Source organism: Thalia democratica, chromosome 4, assembly GCF_965202585.1.
Source record: "Thalia democratica chromosome 4, ktThaDemo2.hap1.1, whole genome shotgun sequence".
In the NCBI taxonomy this organism is placed as follows: domain Eukaryota; kingdom Metazoa; phylum Chordata; class Thaliacea; order Salpida; family Salpidae; genus Thalia; species Thalia democratica.
In genome coordinates, this window is record NC_139168.1 from 7355649 (window position 1) to 7377689 (window position 22041).

General features: G+C 26.8%; 2 protein-coding genes across 2 annotated transcripts; both read right to left on the reverse strand.

The window, feature by feature from the left end:
• Positions 1-2267: 2267 nt before the first annotated feature.
• LOC145832965 (dual specificity protein kinase CLK4-like) lies at positions 2268-4378 on the reverse strand. Its single transcript, XM_082940168.1, has 3 exons — positions 4293-4378; positions 2847-2997; positions 2268-2657 (listed from the first exon to the last, which is right to left on the reverse strand). Exons 1-3 carry the CDS (start codon positions 4376-4378, stop codon positions 2268-2270), a joined length of 627 nt encoding a protein of 208 aa, XP_082796294.1.
• A 12686-nt stretch (positions 4379-17064) lies between these two features.
• On the reverse strand, positions 17065-19175 carry LOC145832966 (dual specificity protein kinase CLK4-like). Its single transcript, XM_082940169.1, has 3 exons — positions 19090-19175; positions 17644-17794; positions 17065-17454 (listed from the first exon to the last, which is right to left on the reverse strand). Exons 1-3 carry the CDS (start codon positions 19173-19175, stop codon positions 17065-17067), a joined length of 627 nt encoding a protein of 208 aa, XP_082796295.1.
• Positions 19176-22041: the final 2866 nt, after the last annotated feature.

A 22041-nucleotide genomic window follows, 5' to 3' on the forward strand; every position in this document is an offset into this window, starting at 1 on the left:
TGGAAGTTTTGCCTCGAGACCTGCACCTATTCGATAGGAGGTTTCAAATACAGCAACTGTTAAAATGTTGTCTAATACAATGTGATGCATGATTGAATAAAAAAAAATCAATTAGAAAAATATGTTGTAGTGCGAAGTACATATAAACAAGTCGAACGAAAATTAAATATTATATTGATTGTTTGTATTGACAAACAGTTGTTAAAATTTTAATTTTATCATCAATTAATTTTCAGTTTTAAAGTGACAAAATAAGTCTTTACCACTTTGTCTACAAAATGTCTAGAAATCAGCCCTATCGACTTTAAATGATTAGGCCTTTCTTGAAATTAACATTGAGAAAAACTACAAAAAAATTGAAATGAAATAACATTAAGTATATTTGTGAAGACTTTGAAGTATATTTGTGAAGACTTTAAACTTATTTATAAAGGGCTGCCAACCTCTACCTTAGATTTTTAAAAAACTTTTATGTAGCTATAAAATAATTTCAAGTATGAAACAATCGAAATTTACTTTATTTAATATAGCAATAAATTTTATTTTTAAGTATTTTTAATAATTTAAGTAAACTTAGTAGGATTATATTTTTCTGGGCAGTTATATTACCTTTATTGTGTACAGTTTGGTTTGACAGGTGCTACAGCAGAATGCGTGTTTTAAATACAAGTGTTTTGTATCTTACATGATTTACCGATTTGAGTAATTTGTACTCAAAGCAATAATATAAAACTTTTTTAAAAGTTAAACAAGTACAGTAGGTTTTCGCTTAAGTACGTATCTAGTACGTATCTAATTACAACTAATTTTGAACACTGACCTTAAAGTAAACTCTACCAATATGAAATTATAAATCTACAGCTTTTTATGTTTGCTTTTTTTGAACTAGAATATCTTAAATAAAAATTCTTTAGAGCAAGTCTTCTACTTTATTGGGTGTTGTGAATATAAAACTAGTGCACTGCTAAGCTTTAAAACTTTTGTACGCTAGCTATTACATTATACATATAATTCATATTTTTGTTGAACAGTATTAATAAATTGTCTAATATTGTTTCATTTCGTAAATTTAGATAAAACATTTAAGAATTGATGTTAATGAAAAATACGCAAGAAATAAACAATTTAACAGCGGTCATAAAGTTTTCGGAAAAAATTATTACGGCACAGAATCTGAAGTAATACGAGATTTTGTATTACTTCATTCAAATTATAAAACATTACTAAACTTAGTTCAAAATATTTATTATTATATGATAATATAACATAATAAACTTATTATTTATTTTTTAGTGAATAATAAAACATGTTAGCAAAAGGTGTTTTATAAACTGATAAGCTTTAAAAGCTATCAATACAATGAACCTTTTCATATTAAAAGCAAATGAAAAAATAAATGATAACTATTGAAAAGTATATTTTTTATCATGTTTCTGACTAATATGACATTATACTAATTCAATAATGCTGTGAATTCGGACTTATGATGACGTGTTTTGAACTAAACTCTTTTGAAAACCTTTATGTGAGTTGACGTTTGTTTATCAGGTTCACTAATAGTATGTATGGGGTATGATGATGCAATTTCTTATAACTTAAGTTTTGACATTTATTCTCGTAATATAAACAAACTACTGAGTTAATTTTTTTAGTTTGTTATAGAGTTGTTTTTTATTAAAGATAGTTTATTGAGATAGATTAACAATATTATAATGCTATTAGCTGTTAAAAATTATTTATTTATAAAATAAGTTTAACTTTATTTTTAACATTCTGTTAAGTTAACAATATTTTTATAAAAAGTTTTTTTTAAATAGACAATTTATGTTTCAATCCATTTTGACAAGTATCATAAAAAGGAAATAACTAGGATATTTTACTGTTTGTCAGTTCAGACCCTTCAATTAATTTTTGAATAACTTGAACTTTATTACAATATCAGCAAAAATTATGACATTTTCAAAAGTCTTAATTAGTTACTACAAACCATCTGTTTTATTAGTTGAAAATTGAAATTTACCGTAAAATATTACAACTCACTTTATTGTTCTTATTATTATTATATCAAGGTTTTATATATAAGTAAATGATAAAAATTTTAGGAAGTCAAAGTGCAAAATAAATAGTAGTGTTAAGATATTGAAAAAAAAAAAAGCAAATGAATTACTATTTTTATTGAGGTTATTTTTAAAGTAATTAAAAATCTAAACATTCTACTTTTTTAACAGCTTTAAAAATTTAGATCAGATAAAATAACTAATAATTGTTTAGATAAGTTCTTCCAGTTTCACTCTTGTTACTGGATCTGGATTTAGCATGCGAACAATCAATTCAAACAAATCCTTTTCTCCAGCGTCGTTCTTATCAAAATAAGACTCTATCTTCTTAACTTCGCCTTTTATGTATACAAACTCTGGCTCTTTCAAAAAATCTATTTCATTTTCATCCTTTGACAACTTTTGACCAACCTTCTTCTTTTTATCATCTTCGGTCAATTTCAAGTTTATCCTCTTGATTTCATGTTGAGTAAATGGACCAATCATCAAGTGGATCATCCTGAAAAGTTCCTGAACAGTATCCACCTTGAAAAGTAATTTTCCTGTAAAAAGTTCGAACAAAGTGCAGCCGATCGACCAAACATCGCATGGATACCCGATCTGTTGAAATAATACTAATGTTAAGTTTATAAATCCTAGTTTAATTACGAGGCAAAACATACAAGTACTTTGTTTATAAGATTACACTTCTTTTGAAGATAATGGCTTACTCTTTTAAAGATATTTATTTATAATAAGTTGCTTGTTTAAGTAAAGTAGTTTACTTACTGAGTAATCTACTTAAACAACCTTGTGGCCCATTATGACGTCAGGAGCGCGGTACTGAAGTGTTGTTATGACGTCAAAGTTGAATTCTTCCTCCCAGTACACAGAGCCAAGGTCGCACAATTTGATGTCAGGCTTCATGTAAAAATCATTTTTCCACTGGTGGTAGTAATACCTGTTTAACAAAAATGTAAATAAACTACATATTATTTAATCATTAACATTTGAATATTAATAAATATCTGTATAGTTTAAAATAGAATAACAAATATTTCTTTAGTAAGACGTATAATGGCATTGAAATTTGAGTTAAATTACAAACGATATTAATTAAAACTGCTTAAAGCACGTTTTTTAATAAAATTATACTGTTCATTTAGACCTCAAGTTAAACGAACTATGAGTTACCCCATAATCGAGTATCACAAAATATACTTGAAATTTAAGTTAAATTACAAACGATATTAATTAAAACTGCTTAAAGCACGTTTTTTAATAAAATTATACTGTTCATTATAAATATAAAGTTTAAATTAGACCTTAAATTAAACGAACTATGAGTTACCCCATAATTGAGTATCACAAAATATACTTGAAATTTAAGTTAAATGACAAACGATATTAATTAAAACTGCTTAAAGCACGTTTTTTAATAAAAATATATTATTCATTAAAAATATAAAGTTTCATTTAGACCTCAAGTTAAACGAACTATGAGTTACCCCATAATTGAGTATCACAAAATATACTTGAAATTTAAGTTAAATGACAAACGATATTAATTAAAACTGCTTAAAGCACGTTTTTTAATAAAAATATATTATTCATTAAAAATATAAAGTTTCATTTAGACCTCAAGTTAAACGAACTATGAGTTACCCCATAACCGAGTATCACAAAATATACTTGAAATTTAAATTAAATTACAAACGAGATTAAATCAAACTGCTTAAAGCACGTTTTTTAATAAAAATATACTATTCATTACAAATATAAAGTTTCATTTAGACCTCAAATTAAACGAACTATGAGTTACCCCATAATCGAGTATCACAAAATATACTTAAAATTTAAGTTAAATTACAAACGATATTAATTAAAACTGCTTAAAGCACGTTTTTTAATAAAATTATACTGTTCATTATAAATATAAAGTTTCATTTAGACCTCAAGTTAAACGAACTATGAGTTACCCCATAATCGAGTATCACAAAATATACTTGAAATTTAAGTTAAATTACAAACGATATTAATTAAAACTGCTTAAAGCACGTTTTTTAATAAAATTATACTGTTCATTATAAATATAAAGTTTCATTTAGACCTCAAGTTAAACGAACTATGAGTTACCCCATAATCGAGTATCACAAAATATACTTGAAATTTAAGTTAAATTACAAACGAGATTAATTAAAACTGCTTAAAGCACGTTTTTTAATAAAATACAAATAGAGACCTTATAAGACCAACCAAGCACCTTCTACGACAAATATCGCTCCTACAAAGTACTTGGCTAGTACTGATTTAACTGCTTCTAGAAAAAATAGTACTTCCATCGTTTTTGGTCCTACACGTGGTTATGATCCACCTGGTTCGAGATTTCTCGGAAGTCACCTTCAAAAAGAACCCACACCAGTAATTACAACTTGCTTATGCTCGATTTCAATCGCGTAAACTCCACATTAAGCAGGGTCATAAGAAATCAGCAGTCAGATCACACGCTGTTGGAAGAACTTAACAGCAAATAGACCGTAACCTCAAAACGTATGAAAGTCGCTTTGATTCGCTTGATCAAAGTGCAGCTGATAATCAAAACCGTTTTGATAACATTGTCAAGCGCTTTGACTATTTTGATAAACTTCATGATGATGCAAAAGGCGAAAGAAGGCAAAGGTGCGCAACCATTGCAAGTGTGTTACAAGTCGTTTTTCTAATTGCAATAATTGTGTTATTGTCTGTACAGTTGTACTACATTAATCAGCTCTTCTCAAGTTTCTCTGAATAACTTTTATAAATTAATTTCAGACTTCAGACTTGTGATCACCTTCTTTTTCAGTGTCACTTTTATCAGATCTTTTTTTTTATACTCTTTTGATTTATTGTCAATTTTTACCGCCTTAGCTGTTAATTCAGTTATTCGTTTTTAATAAATATTTATAAAATTAACTTTGTTATATTATTTATTATAATTAGTTTAAAAGATAAATAGTATCAGCATTATATATACTAACTATAAAACAAGAAAATAGTTCACAAAAAAAATAGAAATGAAGAAAAGTAACCTACCTTTTAGGAGCTGTAACATAGATGCTAATTAAAGTAAAAATTCTTAGTTATTGAAAATAGTTAAACTAAAAAAATAAGATTAAAAAAGTCAACGAAATTTTGTTAGTTAAAAAGTTTTGCAGTGCGGACTCGAACTCGGGTCTCTGGATTGGAAGGCACCGGTGGTGACCTCTCCGCCATGATTCCACTTGGATACTATTACATTTTCGAGTATACATAACAAAATTATTTTCATAATCGATGTTTTGGCAACTATCAATGAAACTCGAACCCAAAATATTTTATTGGAATAAGCACAATGGAGTTAATTTGAAGCTGTATCAAAAAGTAGTGTATAAATACAACATTAAACAATTTTTGATGATTTTTATACCTTTCAAAGACAGTTCACTTGTTAACACACTATTGCACAGTCAGTTAGTTTTACTATTAATCTAATCGCAACCCTTACCGTTGGTCAGTAATTTTTTTTCTTAACATATTCAAAGAAAGCTTTTTGGTATCATTGCTCATTTTCCGAAAAAAAAAACTGGAAAACTTACAAAAAGTCATAAAAATAACATAAAATCAAAAATTCCTCAACAAAACTTCATTTGAGTCGTTTCAAAATGTTCACAATCTGTTTGTGTGTAGCCACATTTAAAATAAATCAGCTTAAAACTCCAAGGTCGCTTTTTTTTGATCCCATTTTGCATTGGCGTGGAAATTAGAAAATCGGTTTGAGGTAAGGTGAAAGTTTCTTCAAATCATTTAAGTCAACACAGAAAAATTAACACCAAAGCATAACTTTTTTAACAACTTTTCTAACCATATTTTAGTTCTTTGTGTTTGTTTTTAATGAAATTAGAACTATTCTATTCAATTTATGTTTTTTGAACTAAGTTTATTCTATTCGTTGATATTTGTAAATACCTTCTGTTACGGAATTATTGTTTTGAAAACGGAATACTTTTGTACATAGTAAAGTTAAAGAATAATTTAAGATGCTGACTAATTAAACCTAAAATATTGATAAAATTTTATCAATAAAACTGGTTACCACCGGTCTCGATCTCGCGACCTTCTGCTCACGCATAAGGTCGGCGATCGCTGAACCACACAACCACTTGCTTGTTGACTTCAATGCTGGTATATAAAGTTTAAAAACTTTAGATTTATATAAGTTCATTTAGTACTTATTAGTTTACCTTTCTGTAAATTGCTATTATTTTTTATTTGAAACATATTTACAAAGATAAGACTGTTTTTTTTTACACATAACGTTTACGTGAATTTTAATACTTGAAAGTTTTCCATTCAAAAGCTGCATAAGCAGAGCAAGTGTACTTATTAAAGGCAGTTTAGATTTTTGTTGCTTAAATCTAATTTAAAAGAACAAAACTGATTAAATGCTTTGATAATAAGAAAAATTCAGCAAAACTTTTTTTTGTACATTTAAAGTATTAAAACTTTATAAATTAAACAAACTTATCCAGCTTTAATTAGCTATTATGGCAAAACAGATGCAAATATAACCTAACAGTTTATATATTATCGAAAATCAGAACTAAAGCAAAGGAGATATATTTCAAAATTAAAATCAACATTATAACAGTATTTATATCACAAAGCAAAGTTTTAGAAACATCACAAGCATTTACGTTGTCGTTTTTATATTTTGTTGAACCAGCCAGTAATGAAAATTATATGGGTATGAATAAAATGTGGTAGAATATCTAAATTTTTAAATCATCAATGCCAGGAATTCTAATTTACCTGCCTGGACTTTTATGTCAAATAAATTCACGTGGTTGCTTATAATAATGATAAATTTAAGATTATTGATTGTAATGTCTAATTAAGCAGAAGTATAATAAAGAATGTAAGGCTGAACTACATTAATCCCAGGCGTTTCTACAGTTAAAAGACCAAGTTTACCCTTCATTTTACATAGACGAAATGATTTGATTTTTTAAAATAATGAAAGGTGTTAAGGTTAACCGAGAAAAAAAAGATACTTTAAAAAACTTAAACTTAGTAGATGTACTTCAAAACATAGGTAAAAAGGATATTAATGTCTTTCAAACTAATTAACAGCAAATTTATGCTTAGATATAAGACATTAGAAAGCATTGTATATGATACACATAAAAAACCCTGTAGACCAAAACCTTGGCTTAGATGGCACTAAATAATTGTTATTAAAATATAACTAAAAATAAAAACTTAAAATTATAATGGTACTTAGTCGGTGTAACGGTATTTGATTTATTTATCAAAAGTACAGAGCTGGTACCTACCATTGTTTATTTATTTTAACACATACGGTGGTAAATAAAGTTACATATAATGGTTAAATCTAATAGAGACCTTTAAACTCATAAAGGCTCTAAATGGAATTTTATTTGAACTGTAATTATTACTTAAAAGAAACAGTTTAATGTTTTAAATTTATAGCTAAATACATATGTTGTTTGTGATATAAAACTAGAAACGATCATGTAAATCATATAAAAATTAGATTCATTTATATACAGCAGTAAAATATTTAAGAGCTAATTGCCATATATATTTGTATCTGTTAGTTTAATTAAGATGCACATTATCCAATACATGGACATATAGTTAGTGTTATTCATTACTATATAAGTTGCTTTATTCAACTTAAAAATATAGAGCAATTAAATAATTTATAAAACATACCATACACATACAACTAAAGTGTAAGTGAAATTTATGCTAAACTAAGTTTAAACTGTATAAGACTACAAAGTGATGACGTAATAATAGTAAAAAGGTAAAAATGAAAAATATCACATAATTACTTGAAAAATCGTGGACAAAAACAGTCTGATTTATTAGAGTCTAATTTAAAAAATGCCTAAACTGTTTTATACAAGTTAAGACGTAAATACTTACTTGTGTAAATGGAAAACTTTAGCGTAGATTTTCCAAAATTTAAGTTGTTGTGGAGTGACAACGATACTAATTAAAACGAGAAGTTAATGTACTCACTTACTTTGTATAGTTTATCAAGTAACCAACAAAAGATGTTATCAGACCTGCTGATCAACAAAGTAATAATAAATATAATGAAAACAGTGGTCCAACTTGAAATAGACATATACCAAATGTTAAATGTAATATAAATTAATTCAATGTACCTACTACAGAATGTTACTTAACATATAAGTTTTAGTAGATAATTATAAATGCCATAACAACTAAACAAATGATTAGCTTTGATGTATTACAAACTTGCCATAACTAACTTTCAATTGACCTTTATACACAAACAAACTAAGATGTAATTTATTTACTAGACACACTAGGTATTTAATACTGTGTAACAATGTAATTAGTTAAATGACGACAATAAAATGATCCTGATAAATAAAATTACAAAGTAAGTTGAAGTGTTTATTATAGAATAATACCAGGCTGTCTACTACAAATCTGTAGCGTTTGTAGTACGACACCAAAGATACATACTATAAAACATAAAACTTTACTTGTAATTTATATATGTTAATATTGAGTTTAAAAGAAAAATAACATACCAAAAAATTGTGCGTAACTACTCGTACATCAAACAAAAAACTAATTAGGTGCCGACCAGCATAAGGACGCGGCCTAAAGGACGGCTTTCGTTATTTGTGCAAAAGTCCCGGGAGCAAGAGCTGCTCCGATAGGAGCAGCTCGCAGCGGAAGGGACTTATGCACAAATAACGAAAGCTGTCCGCTACCACTTTAACTCAAAACCGAACTACTTCTTAGAGCTCAGTACCACACTTTTATCTGGTTTGGCTGTCAGGCTTACTAACTGGGCTCCAAGCGTAATTAGGTTTTCAAGAAAAAATGGTTGGGAGTAAAAGTGAAAAATTTTTCGCCGGCGGAGCCGGCGAAATGACTAAAAAATGATTTTTTAAATAATCTACCCAAAAATTTTCCAAAAAAGTTTTGATTTGGGGAAATCCCCATTTTGAAAAAAACTTGTGCGGCTTGGCTTAAAAATTAAGTGACTACCTTATAGCGTACTCCTTAAACATAACCCTAACTTACTACCATATAGTTGTTAACTAAAAAATGAATGTCTTTTTAGGTGGTTGTAGTAGGATTAATCTTAATTTGGAATATTATTAATTTTTCGAAGGTGTTATCATTGTAATAATAAATACCTATAACCATAAAATTCGTGTGAGACATGTTAAATAGTCTTTTCTTTTTGGAATGTTTGTTGTGACACAGTCTAATAACAGTATCCAAAACTTATAACTTAAATTTGAGTACTGCTAACTTAAACATTTTGATTTGATGTTATGTTAACACAATATCAATCGAAAACTTTAATAAAATAAATGCTTACTGTTCTTATTAGGCTGATTTACAACAAATATTCAAAAAAAAAAAGCCATTTTCACATGTCATTCTATAAAGCCACTGCAAATCATACTTGATCTAGTCAGATAAGAGTCTGGCTTTTGTCAGCTAGTAACAGTTGCTTATAATAACTCTATAAAACATTAAATGGTTATCAAAGATTTGCTAGCTTTTAAATACACTTCATAAACACTACAAGTAACAAACAACCAGACTCTTATCTAATTTAGTTATATTAGCATTATCAATTATTACACTATGCTACATAATTCTAAAATATTTATCAGGAAAAACAGTGGTTAATCATTTCTTGTTATGTTTTGAACAGTTCAGAGACATAGACATGCTTGTATATTTTTTCAAAGACTAACTATTACTAAATGTTCAAATACTCTTTGATAAGAATTTCTATGGTGACACTGTCTAATAGTATATCATAAGTTTTTGTTCTACATCATCAAACAGCATTTGTATAATGAAACCAACAAAATAATATTTGATTTAATGCTACACATAGTATCAAGCTGAAGATTAAACAAATACTTGTTTTATAATATCACTATTAAAATTCCAAACAAAGACTATTTTTGAGTACTATTAATACTCCAAAAATTAAGTTTAACACATCAGTACAACATAGCCTTTTTATAAAGATCATACATAGTCAGATAAAGGTCTGGTTTTTGTCAGCTAGTTACATTTAACTTATCATAACTCCATCAACTATAATAACCACTAAATGGTAATCAAAGTAATAATACACTTAAACTTTGAATTTTACTGTTAACTATAAACACTAAAAGTGACTGAAACAAACCAGACTCTTATCTAAATTAGTAATATGAACATACAAAAACACTCAACATAAGTCAGTTGATCAAGCTGCCTTAATGTTGCTTGTGTTCCTACATGTTCACATGTAATAAAGTATATCACTTATACACAAACATTTTACACTATAGTTTTAATTGCTTAGTGGATAAAAACATAATAATAAAACATTTACTTTAACCGTTAATAACAATGTGTCTCTAAAAGTGTGCAAAGATTTAAAATTAACTGCTTAATTTTAAAGCTTGTAGCATTCAGAGTTACAACAAACAAAAGAACAGCTTGATTTTTAGCTCTAAAATTGTAATTGAACATTTTACATTGTAATCTTATTACAGAGATTCATAACACATAAGTTTTGACATATAGAAAAGCTAATGAAGTTTAATAGTAACAGCTTTTAGTTAATTTTGCACACTTTAGAAACTCTATAGGATATTTTATAATCTAAAATTTTCATTGTAATTAATTCATAATTTTATGACTAGCATTTATGAATACCAGGGCTGCCACTCTTCAATTCGAAAACTGTACTCTTTTAACCAAATTTCAGCTTAATTTGAATAAAATTAGAAGCAGCAAAAGCTGTTAATGTACTTTACTTGATATCAATTGAGTTTGAGCACTAATTTACACTAATGATATTCTATATTTACAAAAAAATGACAATATTTAATGAAACAATTAATTTTCAAGTATTTAAAATTGAGAAAGCACTACTAAAAAAATAAGTTTTGGCAGCCCTGAAAAATAATCTTATATGAAATTTATTATCTTAACATTAACTATTTTGTATAACATATAAAGCACTTACCTCAGTAAGAGCAGTAAACCAAGAACAGACCTGATATTCAAATTGCCACAAGAAGGTTAGTGGCTACAAGGGTTGATATAGATGACTGCTGTAGAAATAGAAATGTCCAATTTGTTTGTGCTTAATAAAAACTTTTCAGTGCAACTATGATTAAATAGAAACACATGATAACTCATGTAGCAGACTGCTGATTTGAGACACTTTTTCACCATAAAGGTAAAGAATTTTCTCTGAAATCATGAAAAAAAAAAAAGATAATTAATCATATGGTAAGAGTAGGAGACTGTTGGTTTGAGATACTTTTTCAACATAAAGAAAAAACTTTCCTCTGAAATCATAAAATATTAGATAATTAATCATATGATCAGAGTAGAATACTGTTGATTCAAGATACTTTCAAAACATACAGACATTATTTACATTTCTTTTCTAGCATAAACAGTTTAAATTTCAACTGTTAAAGACAATGCTAATATTTTTTTCAAACCAAGTAATTTATTTTATGTGTCTGCTTTTAGTACCTTTTATTACTTACAAAAAGGTAAACTCTAAAATGATTTATGAAAGTAAAGTAAAAAATGACAAGAGCTGCTACCAGTAACACAACATTTTACTAATGAATGCAATTTCATAAATATTTCTGCAAACAGAATTGAACATGATTATCACCATAAAGTAGAAGTCTGTTGATTTAAGACAATTTTTTAACATACAGGTAAAGACTTTTCTGTGAAGTTGTCAACAAAAAGAAAGTAAAACACAAGATTGTTACTATAAAGTAGAAATCTGCTGATTTAAGACAGTTTTTCAACATACAGGTAAAGACTTTTCTTTGAAGTTGTAAACAAAAAGATAATTAAACACAAGATCATCACTATAAAGTAGAAGTCTGTTGATTTAAATCACTTTGGCAACATGCAGATGATGTAGATTTGTTTTGTGTTCTTTTTTTTCAACCATAAACAGTTCAAGTTTCAACTTTTAAAGACAACTTTGATTTTTTTCATACTAAGTGATTTATACTAAGTGATTGGTTTTGAATTGTATGTGCTTGTACTTAAAGTACCTTTTATAACTTACAAAAACTTATAAAAGGAAAACTCTAAAAATACTTATGTAAAGAAAGTTTAAGTAAAAATTTGATGACCTACCACTCCTATGAAAACTTTCCTAAAATGAATTGCAATTTCTTAAAAAATTTCTGCAAACAGAATTTTTGTATAATTACGTAACAAATAAATCTTGTGCAAAAAATTCACTTGGTGACATTCACGAGTTCTCTCTTCTCTCGCTTTGATAATTTTAAGCTAATTTTAAACTTTTAGCTATACTTTTTTTAAACCTTGGTTTTTTCAAAAAAAAAATTTACCATCATGTCGAGCGCCGAATTCTGCTTCAAAAAACACCAAACACTTTATAAAAAGGATGAAAAATAAGCAAAATAGAACTTAAAAACTTCAAAGCTTTGAATTTAAATTTTAAGTTTTGTCAAACTTGTAAAAGGTGTTTCACTTTATCATAATTATTTCAGTATTATTTGTCAAGTTTCACTAAAGTAAAGATTTAACTTTTTTTTATACTAAAACTTTTTTATGTTTTTCATTTAAAACATAGTGATAAAAATGACCAATAATCTAACACTTTAAGCTAACAGCTAACATTTACATTGAAAGCTACTGAAATCTAGTTGATAAAACTTATTGATTAGTGTAGTACTTATTTATAAATTAATGCTTAACTCTAGAATTAAAGAGAACATTTAGTTGCAATAAGTATGAGAATACACACTTATACAAACACCAATGTTTAGCTTAACTTTACAAACTTTAATGGGACGTATCAAAACACTAACAATGCTGTTAAGCAAAGTAAAAAAACGTTAACCTGTTTTTAAACTTTTGTCTATGTTTTTTTAAAACCTTGTTTTACTTTTAAATAAATTTTACCACCATGTCGAGCACCAAATCCTGCTTAAAAAAACACCAAACAGTTTAAAAAAAGGATGCATATAAAAACATTTATAATAGTAAAACGGTTGACTTACTTTTTACTGATCATAGACTTAAGATTTTCTAAATATATTTCCTATTGTTATAAGTATCTAAAATATACATATCTATAAATTATATTTGTTGTAAGCGATTTTTTTGATTTATAACCTGTCTATTTTCAAAGCTACTTTATAAACTTCAATCAATAATAAATATTAAAACTTTTTTATACATATTTTGCGTCATTTTTACAACTTAGCTTAAATTTTTATAAACTTCAAAATATATACTTAATAAACAGATTATTCTACCTTTAATTACGTATTAAAGTTGTATAAAGTATGTAAGAATACCCTTTTGCTTTACATTTAAGAATAACTTTTTAATCTAATAGAGTTAATATTATTTCAATGATTTCTAGCTATATAAGAAGTTAGTTTTGATAGCTCTATATACATATATTGAATGATAATAAAGACTAACATTCTTTTGCTAATACGTTTATTAATTTAACTGCTGATAACAGCAAACAGACCGAAAATCAGCTACTTCAACACCCGTACTTAACCCTAAATTATTAAATTAACTTTAATAAAAACATAAATTAATTGTGGTTTATAGTCTTAGAAGGATTTTAAACTTTTAAGTTTGAATCAACTCAAAAACTAACGCTGTCGAATGCTATATAAATAAAGTTTTAATGCTAATTTATCAAAACCATCTTTAACTATCTGTTTGTTTTCCAATTATTTTTAAACTCTATAGTGTACACAATTTCGTTAAACAAAACTGTAAATAAAAAATGAAAACAAATTTTATTTTAAAAACCATTTATCCGTTTTAAATAAAGTGTCACAGCCAGTTGACGAAGTTGATCTACTTGCCCAGGAGACTTGGTGAGAGTTGGTAAAGGAGAATTGTCTGGTTTGACTTGAAAAATAACTAAAATTGACGTCACAATGCTGCCAAGTCACCTAGAGTTTAAGGTTAGCCAACATTAGCTTGTAAACTCAATAAAATATTAAAATAAAGTATATTTCGTCAAACTTTCATAAGTTAAGAGAAAATTATAAGTTTATTAACTTTATCAAAAAATAAGTTTTATATATAGTAATTGTAAACTAAGCTAACTAGTTGAAAGCTGAAATAAGATTTATTTTTGTCCGAGGAGTCTCTGGAATTAAAAGCGCAACGAGGTCAGGAAACAATTTAATGTTGGTAACCATGTTAAATTTATCAATGGAAAGCATATGGTTCATACAGGTAACAATAAACGCTAATGTAAACTTTCAGCGATTATTATTACTTGTTCAGCTAAAGTTTTAGATAATGTTCAAGCTAATATGGATTTTACCTCGTTATAGTTTTAAGTTAATAGTATAAGTAGCTTTAAAGTTATATTTTTATAAAATTATTTTGAACTTTTGTTATAGTTTTCTGTGTTTTAGAATTAGTGAATGTTGTTATTATAATAACTTAAATTTTTTAATCAACTTTACGGTTACTGTGTATATAATAATAGTAGTAAAAAAGTACAATACGTTTTTTTCGTACTATGAATAATAAATACAAATATTTTTTTTATTTTAAAGCTGAAACACATATACTTATTATATTTATTTAAACAGGTCTAGTATTGACAGTTAAACCGAATAATGTTGTCATCATAGCAGACCTGACACTAGGAAAGCTGGAAGTTTTGCCTCGAGACCTGCACCTATTCGATAGGAGGTTTCAAATACAGCAACTGTTAAAATGTTGTCTAATACAATGTGATGCATGATTGAATAAAAAAAAATCAATTAGAAAAATATGTTGTAGTGCGAAGTACATATAAACAAGTCGAACGAAAATTAAATATTATATTGATTGTTTGTATTGACAAACAGTTGTTAAAATTTTAATTTTATCATCAATTAATTTTCAGTTTTAAAGTGACAAAATAAGTCTTTACCACTTTGTCTACAAAATGTCTAGAAATCAGCCCTATCGACTTTAAATGATTAGGCCTTTCTTGAAATTAACATTGAGAAAAACTACAAAAAAATTGAAATGAAATAACATTAAGTATATTTGTGAAGACTTTGAAGTATATTTGTGAAGACTTTAAACTTATTTATAAAGGGCTGCCAACCTCTACCTTAGATTTTTAAAAAACTTTTATGTAGCTATAAAATAATTTCAAGTATGAAACAATCGAAATTTACTTTATTTAATATAGCAATAAATTTTATTTTTAAGTATTTTTAATAATTTAAGTAAACTTAGTAGGATTATATTTTTCTGGGCAGTTATATTACCTTTATTGTGTACAGTTTGGTTTGACAGGTGCTACAGCAGAATGCGTGTTTTAAATACAAGTGTTTTGTATCTTACATGATTTACCGATTTGAGTAATTTGTACTCAAAGCAATAATATAAAACTTTTTTAAAAGTTAAACAAGTACAGTAGGTTTTCGCTTAAGTACGTATCTAGTACGTATCTAATTACAACTAATTTTGAACACTGACCTTAAAGTAAACTCTACCAATATGAAATTATAAATCTACAGCTTTTTATGTTTGCTTTTTTTGAACTAGAATATCTTAAATAAAAATTCTTTAGAGCAAGTCTTCTACTTTATTGGGTGTTGTGAATATAAAACTAGTGCACTGCTAAGCTTTAAAACTTTTGTACGCTAGCTATTACATTATACATATAATTCATATTTTTGTTGAACAGTATTAATAAATTGTCTAATATTGTTTCATTTCGTAAATTTAGATAAAACATTTAAGAATTGATGTTAATGAAAAATACGCAAGAAATAAACAATTTAACAGCGGTCATAAAGTTTTCGGAAAAAATTATTACGGCACAGAATCTGAAGTAATACGAGATTTTGTATTACTTCATTCAAATTATAAAACATTACTAAACTTAGTTCAAAATATTTATTATTATATGATAATATAACATAATAAACTTATTATTTATTTTTTAGTGAATAATAAAACATGTTAGCAAAAGGTGTTTTATAAACTGATAAGCTTTAAAAGCTATCAATACAATGAACCTTTTCATATTAAAAGCAAATGAAAAAATAAATGATAACTATTGAAAAGTATATTTTTTATCATGTTTCTGACTAATATGACATTATACTAATTCAATAATGCTGTGAATTCGGACTTATGATGACGTGTTTTGAACTAAACTCTTTTGAAAACCTTTATGTGAGTTGACGTTTGTTTATCAGGTTCACTAATAGTATGTATGGGGTATGATGATGCAATTTCTTATAACTTAAGTTTTGACATTTATTCTCGTAATATAAACAAACTACTGAGTTAATTTTTTTAGTTTGTTATAGAGTTGTTTTTTATTAAAGATAGTTTATTGAGATAGATTAACAATATTATAATGCTATTAGCTGTTAAAAATTATTTATTTATAAAATAAGTTTAACTTTATTTTTAACATTCTGTTAAGTTAACAATATTTTTATAAAAAGTTTTTTTTAAATAGACAATTTATGTTTCAATCCATTTTGACAAGTATCATAAAAAGGAAATAACTAGGATATTTTACTGTTTGTCAGTTCAGACCCTTCAATTAATTTTTGAATAACTTGAACTTTATTACAATATCAGCAAAAATTATGACATTTTCAAAAGTCTTAATTAGTTACTACAAACCATCTGTTTTATTAGTTGAAAATTGAAATTTACCGTAAAATATTACAACTCACTTTATTGTTCTTATTATTATTATTATATCAAGGTTTTATATATAAGTAAATGATAAAAATTTTAGGAAGTCAAAGTGCAAAATAAATAGTAGTGTTAAGATATTGAAAAAAAAAAAAGCAAATGAATTACTATTTTTATTGAGGTTATTTTTAATGTAATTAAAAATCTAAACATTCTACTTTTTTAACAGCTTTAAAAATTTAGATCAGATAAAATAACTAATAATTGTTTAGATAAGTTCTTCCAGTTTCACTCTTGTTACTGGATCTGGATTTAGCATGCGAACAATCAATTCAAACAAATCCTTTTCTCCAGCGTCGTTCTTATCAAAATAAGACTCTATCTTCTTAACTTCGCCTTTTATGTATACAAACTCTGGCTCTTTCAAAAAATCTATTTCATTTTCATCCTTTGACAACTTTTGACCAACCTTCTTCTTTTTATCATCTTCGGTCAATTTCAAGTTTATCCTCTTGATTTCATGTTGAGTAAATGGACCAATCATCAAGTGGATCATCCTGAAAAGTTCCTGAACAGTATCCACCTTGAAAAGTAATTTTCCTGTAAAAAGTTCGAACAAAGTGCAGCCGATCGACCAAACATCGCATGGATACCCGATCTGTTGAAATAATACTAATGTTAAGTTTATAAATCCTAGTTTAATTACGAGGCAAAACATACAAGTACTTTGTTTATAAGATTACACTTCTTTTGAAGATAATGGCTTACTCTTTTAAAGATATTTATTTATAATAAGTTGCTTGTTTAAGTAAAGTAGTTTACTTACTGAGTAATCTACTTAAACAACCTTGTGGCCCATTATGACGTCAGGAGCGCGGTACTGAAGTGTTGTTATGACGTCAAAGTTGAATTCTTCCTCCCAGTACACAGAGCCAAGGTCGCACAATTTGATGTCAGGCTTCATGTAAAAATCATTTTTCCACTGGTGGTAGTAATACCTGTTTAACAAAAATGTAAATAAACTACATATTATTTAATCATTAACATTTGAATATTAATAAATATCTGTATAGTTTAAAATAGAATAACAAATATTTCTTTAGTAAGACGTATAATGGCATTGAAATTTGAGTTAAATTACAAACGATATTAATTAAAACTGCTTAAAGCACGTTTTTTAATAAAATTATACTGTTCATTTAGACCTCAAGTTAAACGAACTATGAGTTACCCCATAATCGAGTATCACAAAATATACTTGAAATTTAAGTTAAATTACAAACGATATTAATTAAAACTGCTTAAAGCACGTTTTTTAATAAAATTATACTGTTCATTATAAATATAAAGTTTAAATTAGACCTTAAATTAAACGAACTATGAGTTACCCCATAATTGAGTATCACAAAATATACTTGAAATTTAAGTTAAATGACAAACGATATTAATTAAAACTGCTTAAAGCACGTTTTTTAATAAAAATATATTATTCATTAAAAATATAAAGTTTCATTTAGACCTCAAGTTAAACGAACTATGAGTTACCCCATAATTGAGTATCACAAAATATACTTGAAATTTAAGTTAAATGACAAACGATATTAATTAAAACTGCTTAAAGCACGTTTTTTAATAAAAATATATTATTCATTAAAAATATAAAGTTTCATTTAGACCTCAAGTTAAACGAACTATGAGTTACCCCATAACCGAGTATCACAAAATATACTTGAAATTTAAATTAAATTACAAACGAGATTAAATCAAACTGCTTAAAGCACGTTTTTTAATAAAAATATACTATTCATTACAAATATAAAGTTTCATTTAGACCTCAAATTAAACGAACTATGAGTTACCCCATAATCGAGTATCACAAAATATACTTAAAATTTAAGTTAAATTACAAACGATATTAATTAAAACTGCTTAAAGCACGTTTTTTAATAAAATTATACTGTTCATTATAAATATAAAGTTTCATTTAGACCTCAAGTTAAACGAACTATGAGTTACCCCATAATCGAGTATCACAAAATATACTTGAAATTTAAGTTAAATTACAAACGATATTAATTAAAACTGCTTAAAGCACGTTTTTTAATAAAATTATACTGTTCATTATAAATATAAAGTTTCATTTAGACCTCAAGTTAAACGAACTATGAGTTACCCCATAATCGAGTATCACAAAATATACTTGAAATTTAAGTTAAATTACAAACGAGATTAATTAAAACTGCTTAAAGCACGTTTTTTAATAAAATACAAATAGAGACCTTATAAGACCAACCAAGCACCTTCTACGACAAATATCGCTCCTACAAAGTACTTGGCTAGTACTGATTTAACTGCTTCTAGAAAAAATAGTACTTCCATCGTTTTTGGTCCTACACGTGGTTATGATCCACCTGGTTCGAGATTTCTCGGAAGTCACCTTCAAAAAGAACCCACACCAGTAATTACAACTTGCTTATGCTCGATTTCAATCGCGTAAACTCCACATTAAGCAGGGTCATAAGAAATCAGCAGTCAGATCACACGCTGTTGGAAGAACTTAAGCAGCAAATAGACCGTAATCTCAAAACGTATGAAAGTCGCTTTGATTCGCTTGATCAAAGTGCAGCTGATAATCAAAACCGTTTTGATAACATTGTCAAGCGCTTTGACTATTTTGATAAACTTCATGATGATGCAAAAGGCGAAAGAAGGCAAAGGTGCGCAACCATTGCAAGTGTGTTACAAGTCGTTTTTCTAATTGCAATAATTGTGTTATTGTCTGTACAGTTGTACTACATTAATCAGCTCTTCTCAAGTTTCTCTGAATAACTTTTATAAATTAATTTCAGACTTCAGACTTGTGATCACCTTCTTTTTCAGTGTCACTTTTATCAGATCTTTTTTTTTATACTCTTTTGATTTATTGTCAATTTTTACCGCCTTAGCTGTTAATTCAGTTATTCGTTTTTAATAAATATTTATAAAATTAACTTTGTTATATTATTTATTATAATTAGTTTAAAAGATAAATAGTATCAGCATTATATATACTAACTATAAAACAAGAAAATAGTTCACAAAAAAAATAGAAATGAAGAAAAGTAACCTACCTTTTAGGAGCTGTAACATAGATGCTAATTAAAGTAAAAATTCTTAGTTATTGAAAATAGTTAAACTAAAAAAATAAGATTAAAAAAGTCAACGAAATTTTGTTAGTTAAAAAGTTTTGCAGTGCGGACTCGAACTCGGGTCTCTGGATTGGAAGGCACCGGTGGTGACCTCTCCGCCATGATTCCACTTGGATACTATTACATTTTCGAGTATACATAACAAAATTATTTTCATAATCGATGTTTTGGCAACTATCAATGAAACTCGAACCCAAAATATTTTATTGGAATAAGCACAATGGAGTTAATTTGAAGCTGTATCAAAAAGTAGTGTATAAATACAACATTAAACAATTTTTGATGATTTTTATACCTTTCAAAGACAGTTCACTTGTTAACACACTATTGCACAGTCAGTTAGTTTTACTATTAATCTAATCGCAACCCTTACCGTTGGTCAGTAATTTTTTTTCTTAACATATTCAAAGAAAGCTTTTTGGTATCATTGCTCATTTTCCGAAAAAAAAAACTGGAAAACTTACAAAAAGTCATAAAAATAACATAAAATCAAAAATTCCTCAACAAAACTTCATTTGAGTCGTTTCAAAATGTTCACAATCTGTTTGTGTGTAGCCACATTTAAAATAAATCAGCTTAAAACTCCAAGGTCGCTTTTTTTTGATCCCATTTTGCATTGGCGTGGAAATTAGAAAATCGGTTTGAGGTAAGGTGAAAGTTTCTTCAAATCATTTAAGTCAACACAGAAAAATTAACACCAAAGCATAACTTTTTTAACAACTTTTCTAACCATATTTTAGTTCTTTGTGTTTGTTTTTAATGAAATTAGAACTATTCTATTCAATTTATGTTTTTTGAACTAAGTTTATTCTATTCGTTGATATTTGTAAATACCTTCTGTTACGGAATTATTGTTTTGAAAACGGAATACTTTTGTACATAGTAAAGTTAAAGAATAATTTAAGATGCTGACTAATTAAACCTAAAATATTGATAAAATTTTATCAATAAAACTGGTTACCACCGGTCTCGATCTCGCGACCTTCTGCTCACGCATAAGGTCGGCGATCGCTGAACCACACAACCACTTGCTTGTTGACTTCAATGCTGGTATATAAAGTTTAAAAACTTTAGATTTATATAAGTTCATTTAGTACTTATTAGTTTACCTTTCTGTAAATTGCTATTATTTTTTATTTGAAACATATTTACAAAGATAAGACTGTTTTTTTTTACACATAACGTTTACGTGAATTTTAATACTTGAAAGTTTTCCATTCAAAAGCTGCATAAGCAGAGCAAGTGTACTTATTAAAGGCAGTTTAGATTTTTGTTGCTTAAATCTAATTTAAAAGAACAAAACTGATTAAATGCTTTGATAATAAGAAAAATTCAGCAAAACTTTTTTTTGTACATTTAAAGTATTAAAACTTTATAAATTAAACAAACTTATCCAGCTTTAATTAGCTATTATGGCAAAACAGATGCAAATATAACCTAACAGTTTATATATTATCGAAAATCAGAACTAAAGCAAAGGAGATATATTTCAAAATTAAAATCAACATTATAACAGTATTTATATCACAAAGCAAAGTTTTAGAAACATCACAAGCATTTACGTTGTCGTTTTTATATTTTGTTGAACCAGCCAGTAATGAAAATTATATGGGTATGAATAAAATGTGGTAGAATATCTAAATTTTTAAATCATCAATGCCAGGAATTCTAATTTACCTGCCTGGACTTTTATGTCAAATAAATTCACGTGGTTGCTTATAATAATGATAAATTTAAGATTATTGATTGTAATGTCTAATTAAGCAGAAGTATAATAAAGAATGTAAGGCTGAACTACATTAATTCCAGGCGTTTCTACAGTTAAAAGACCAAGTTTACCCTTCATTTTACATATGATTTGATTTTTTAAAATAATGAAAAGTGTTAAGGTTAACCGAGAAAAAAAAGATACTTTAAAAAACTTAAACTTAGTAGATGTACTTCAAAACATAGGTAAGTAAGGATATCAATGTCTTTCAAACTAATTAACAGCAAATTTATGCTTAGATATAAGACATTAGAAAGCATTGTATATGATACACATAAAAAACCCTGTA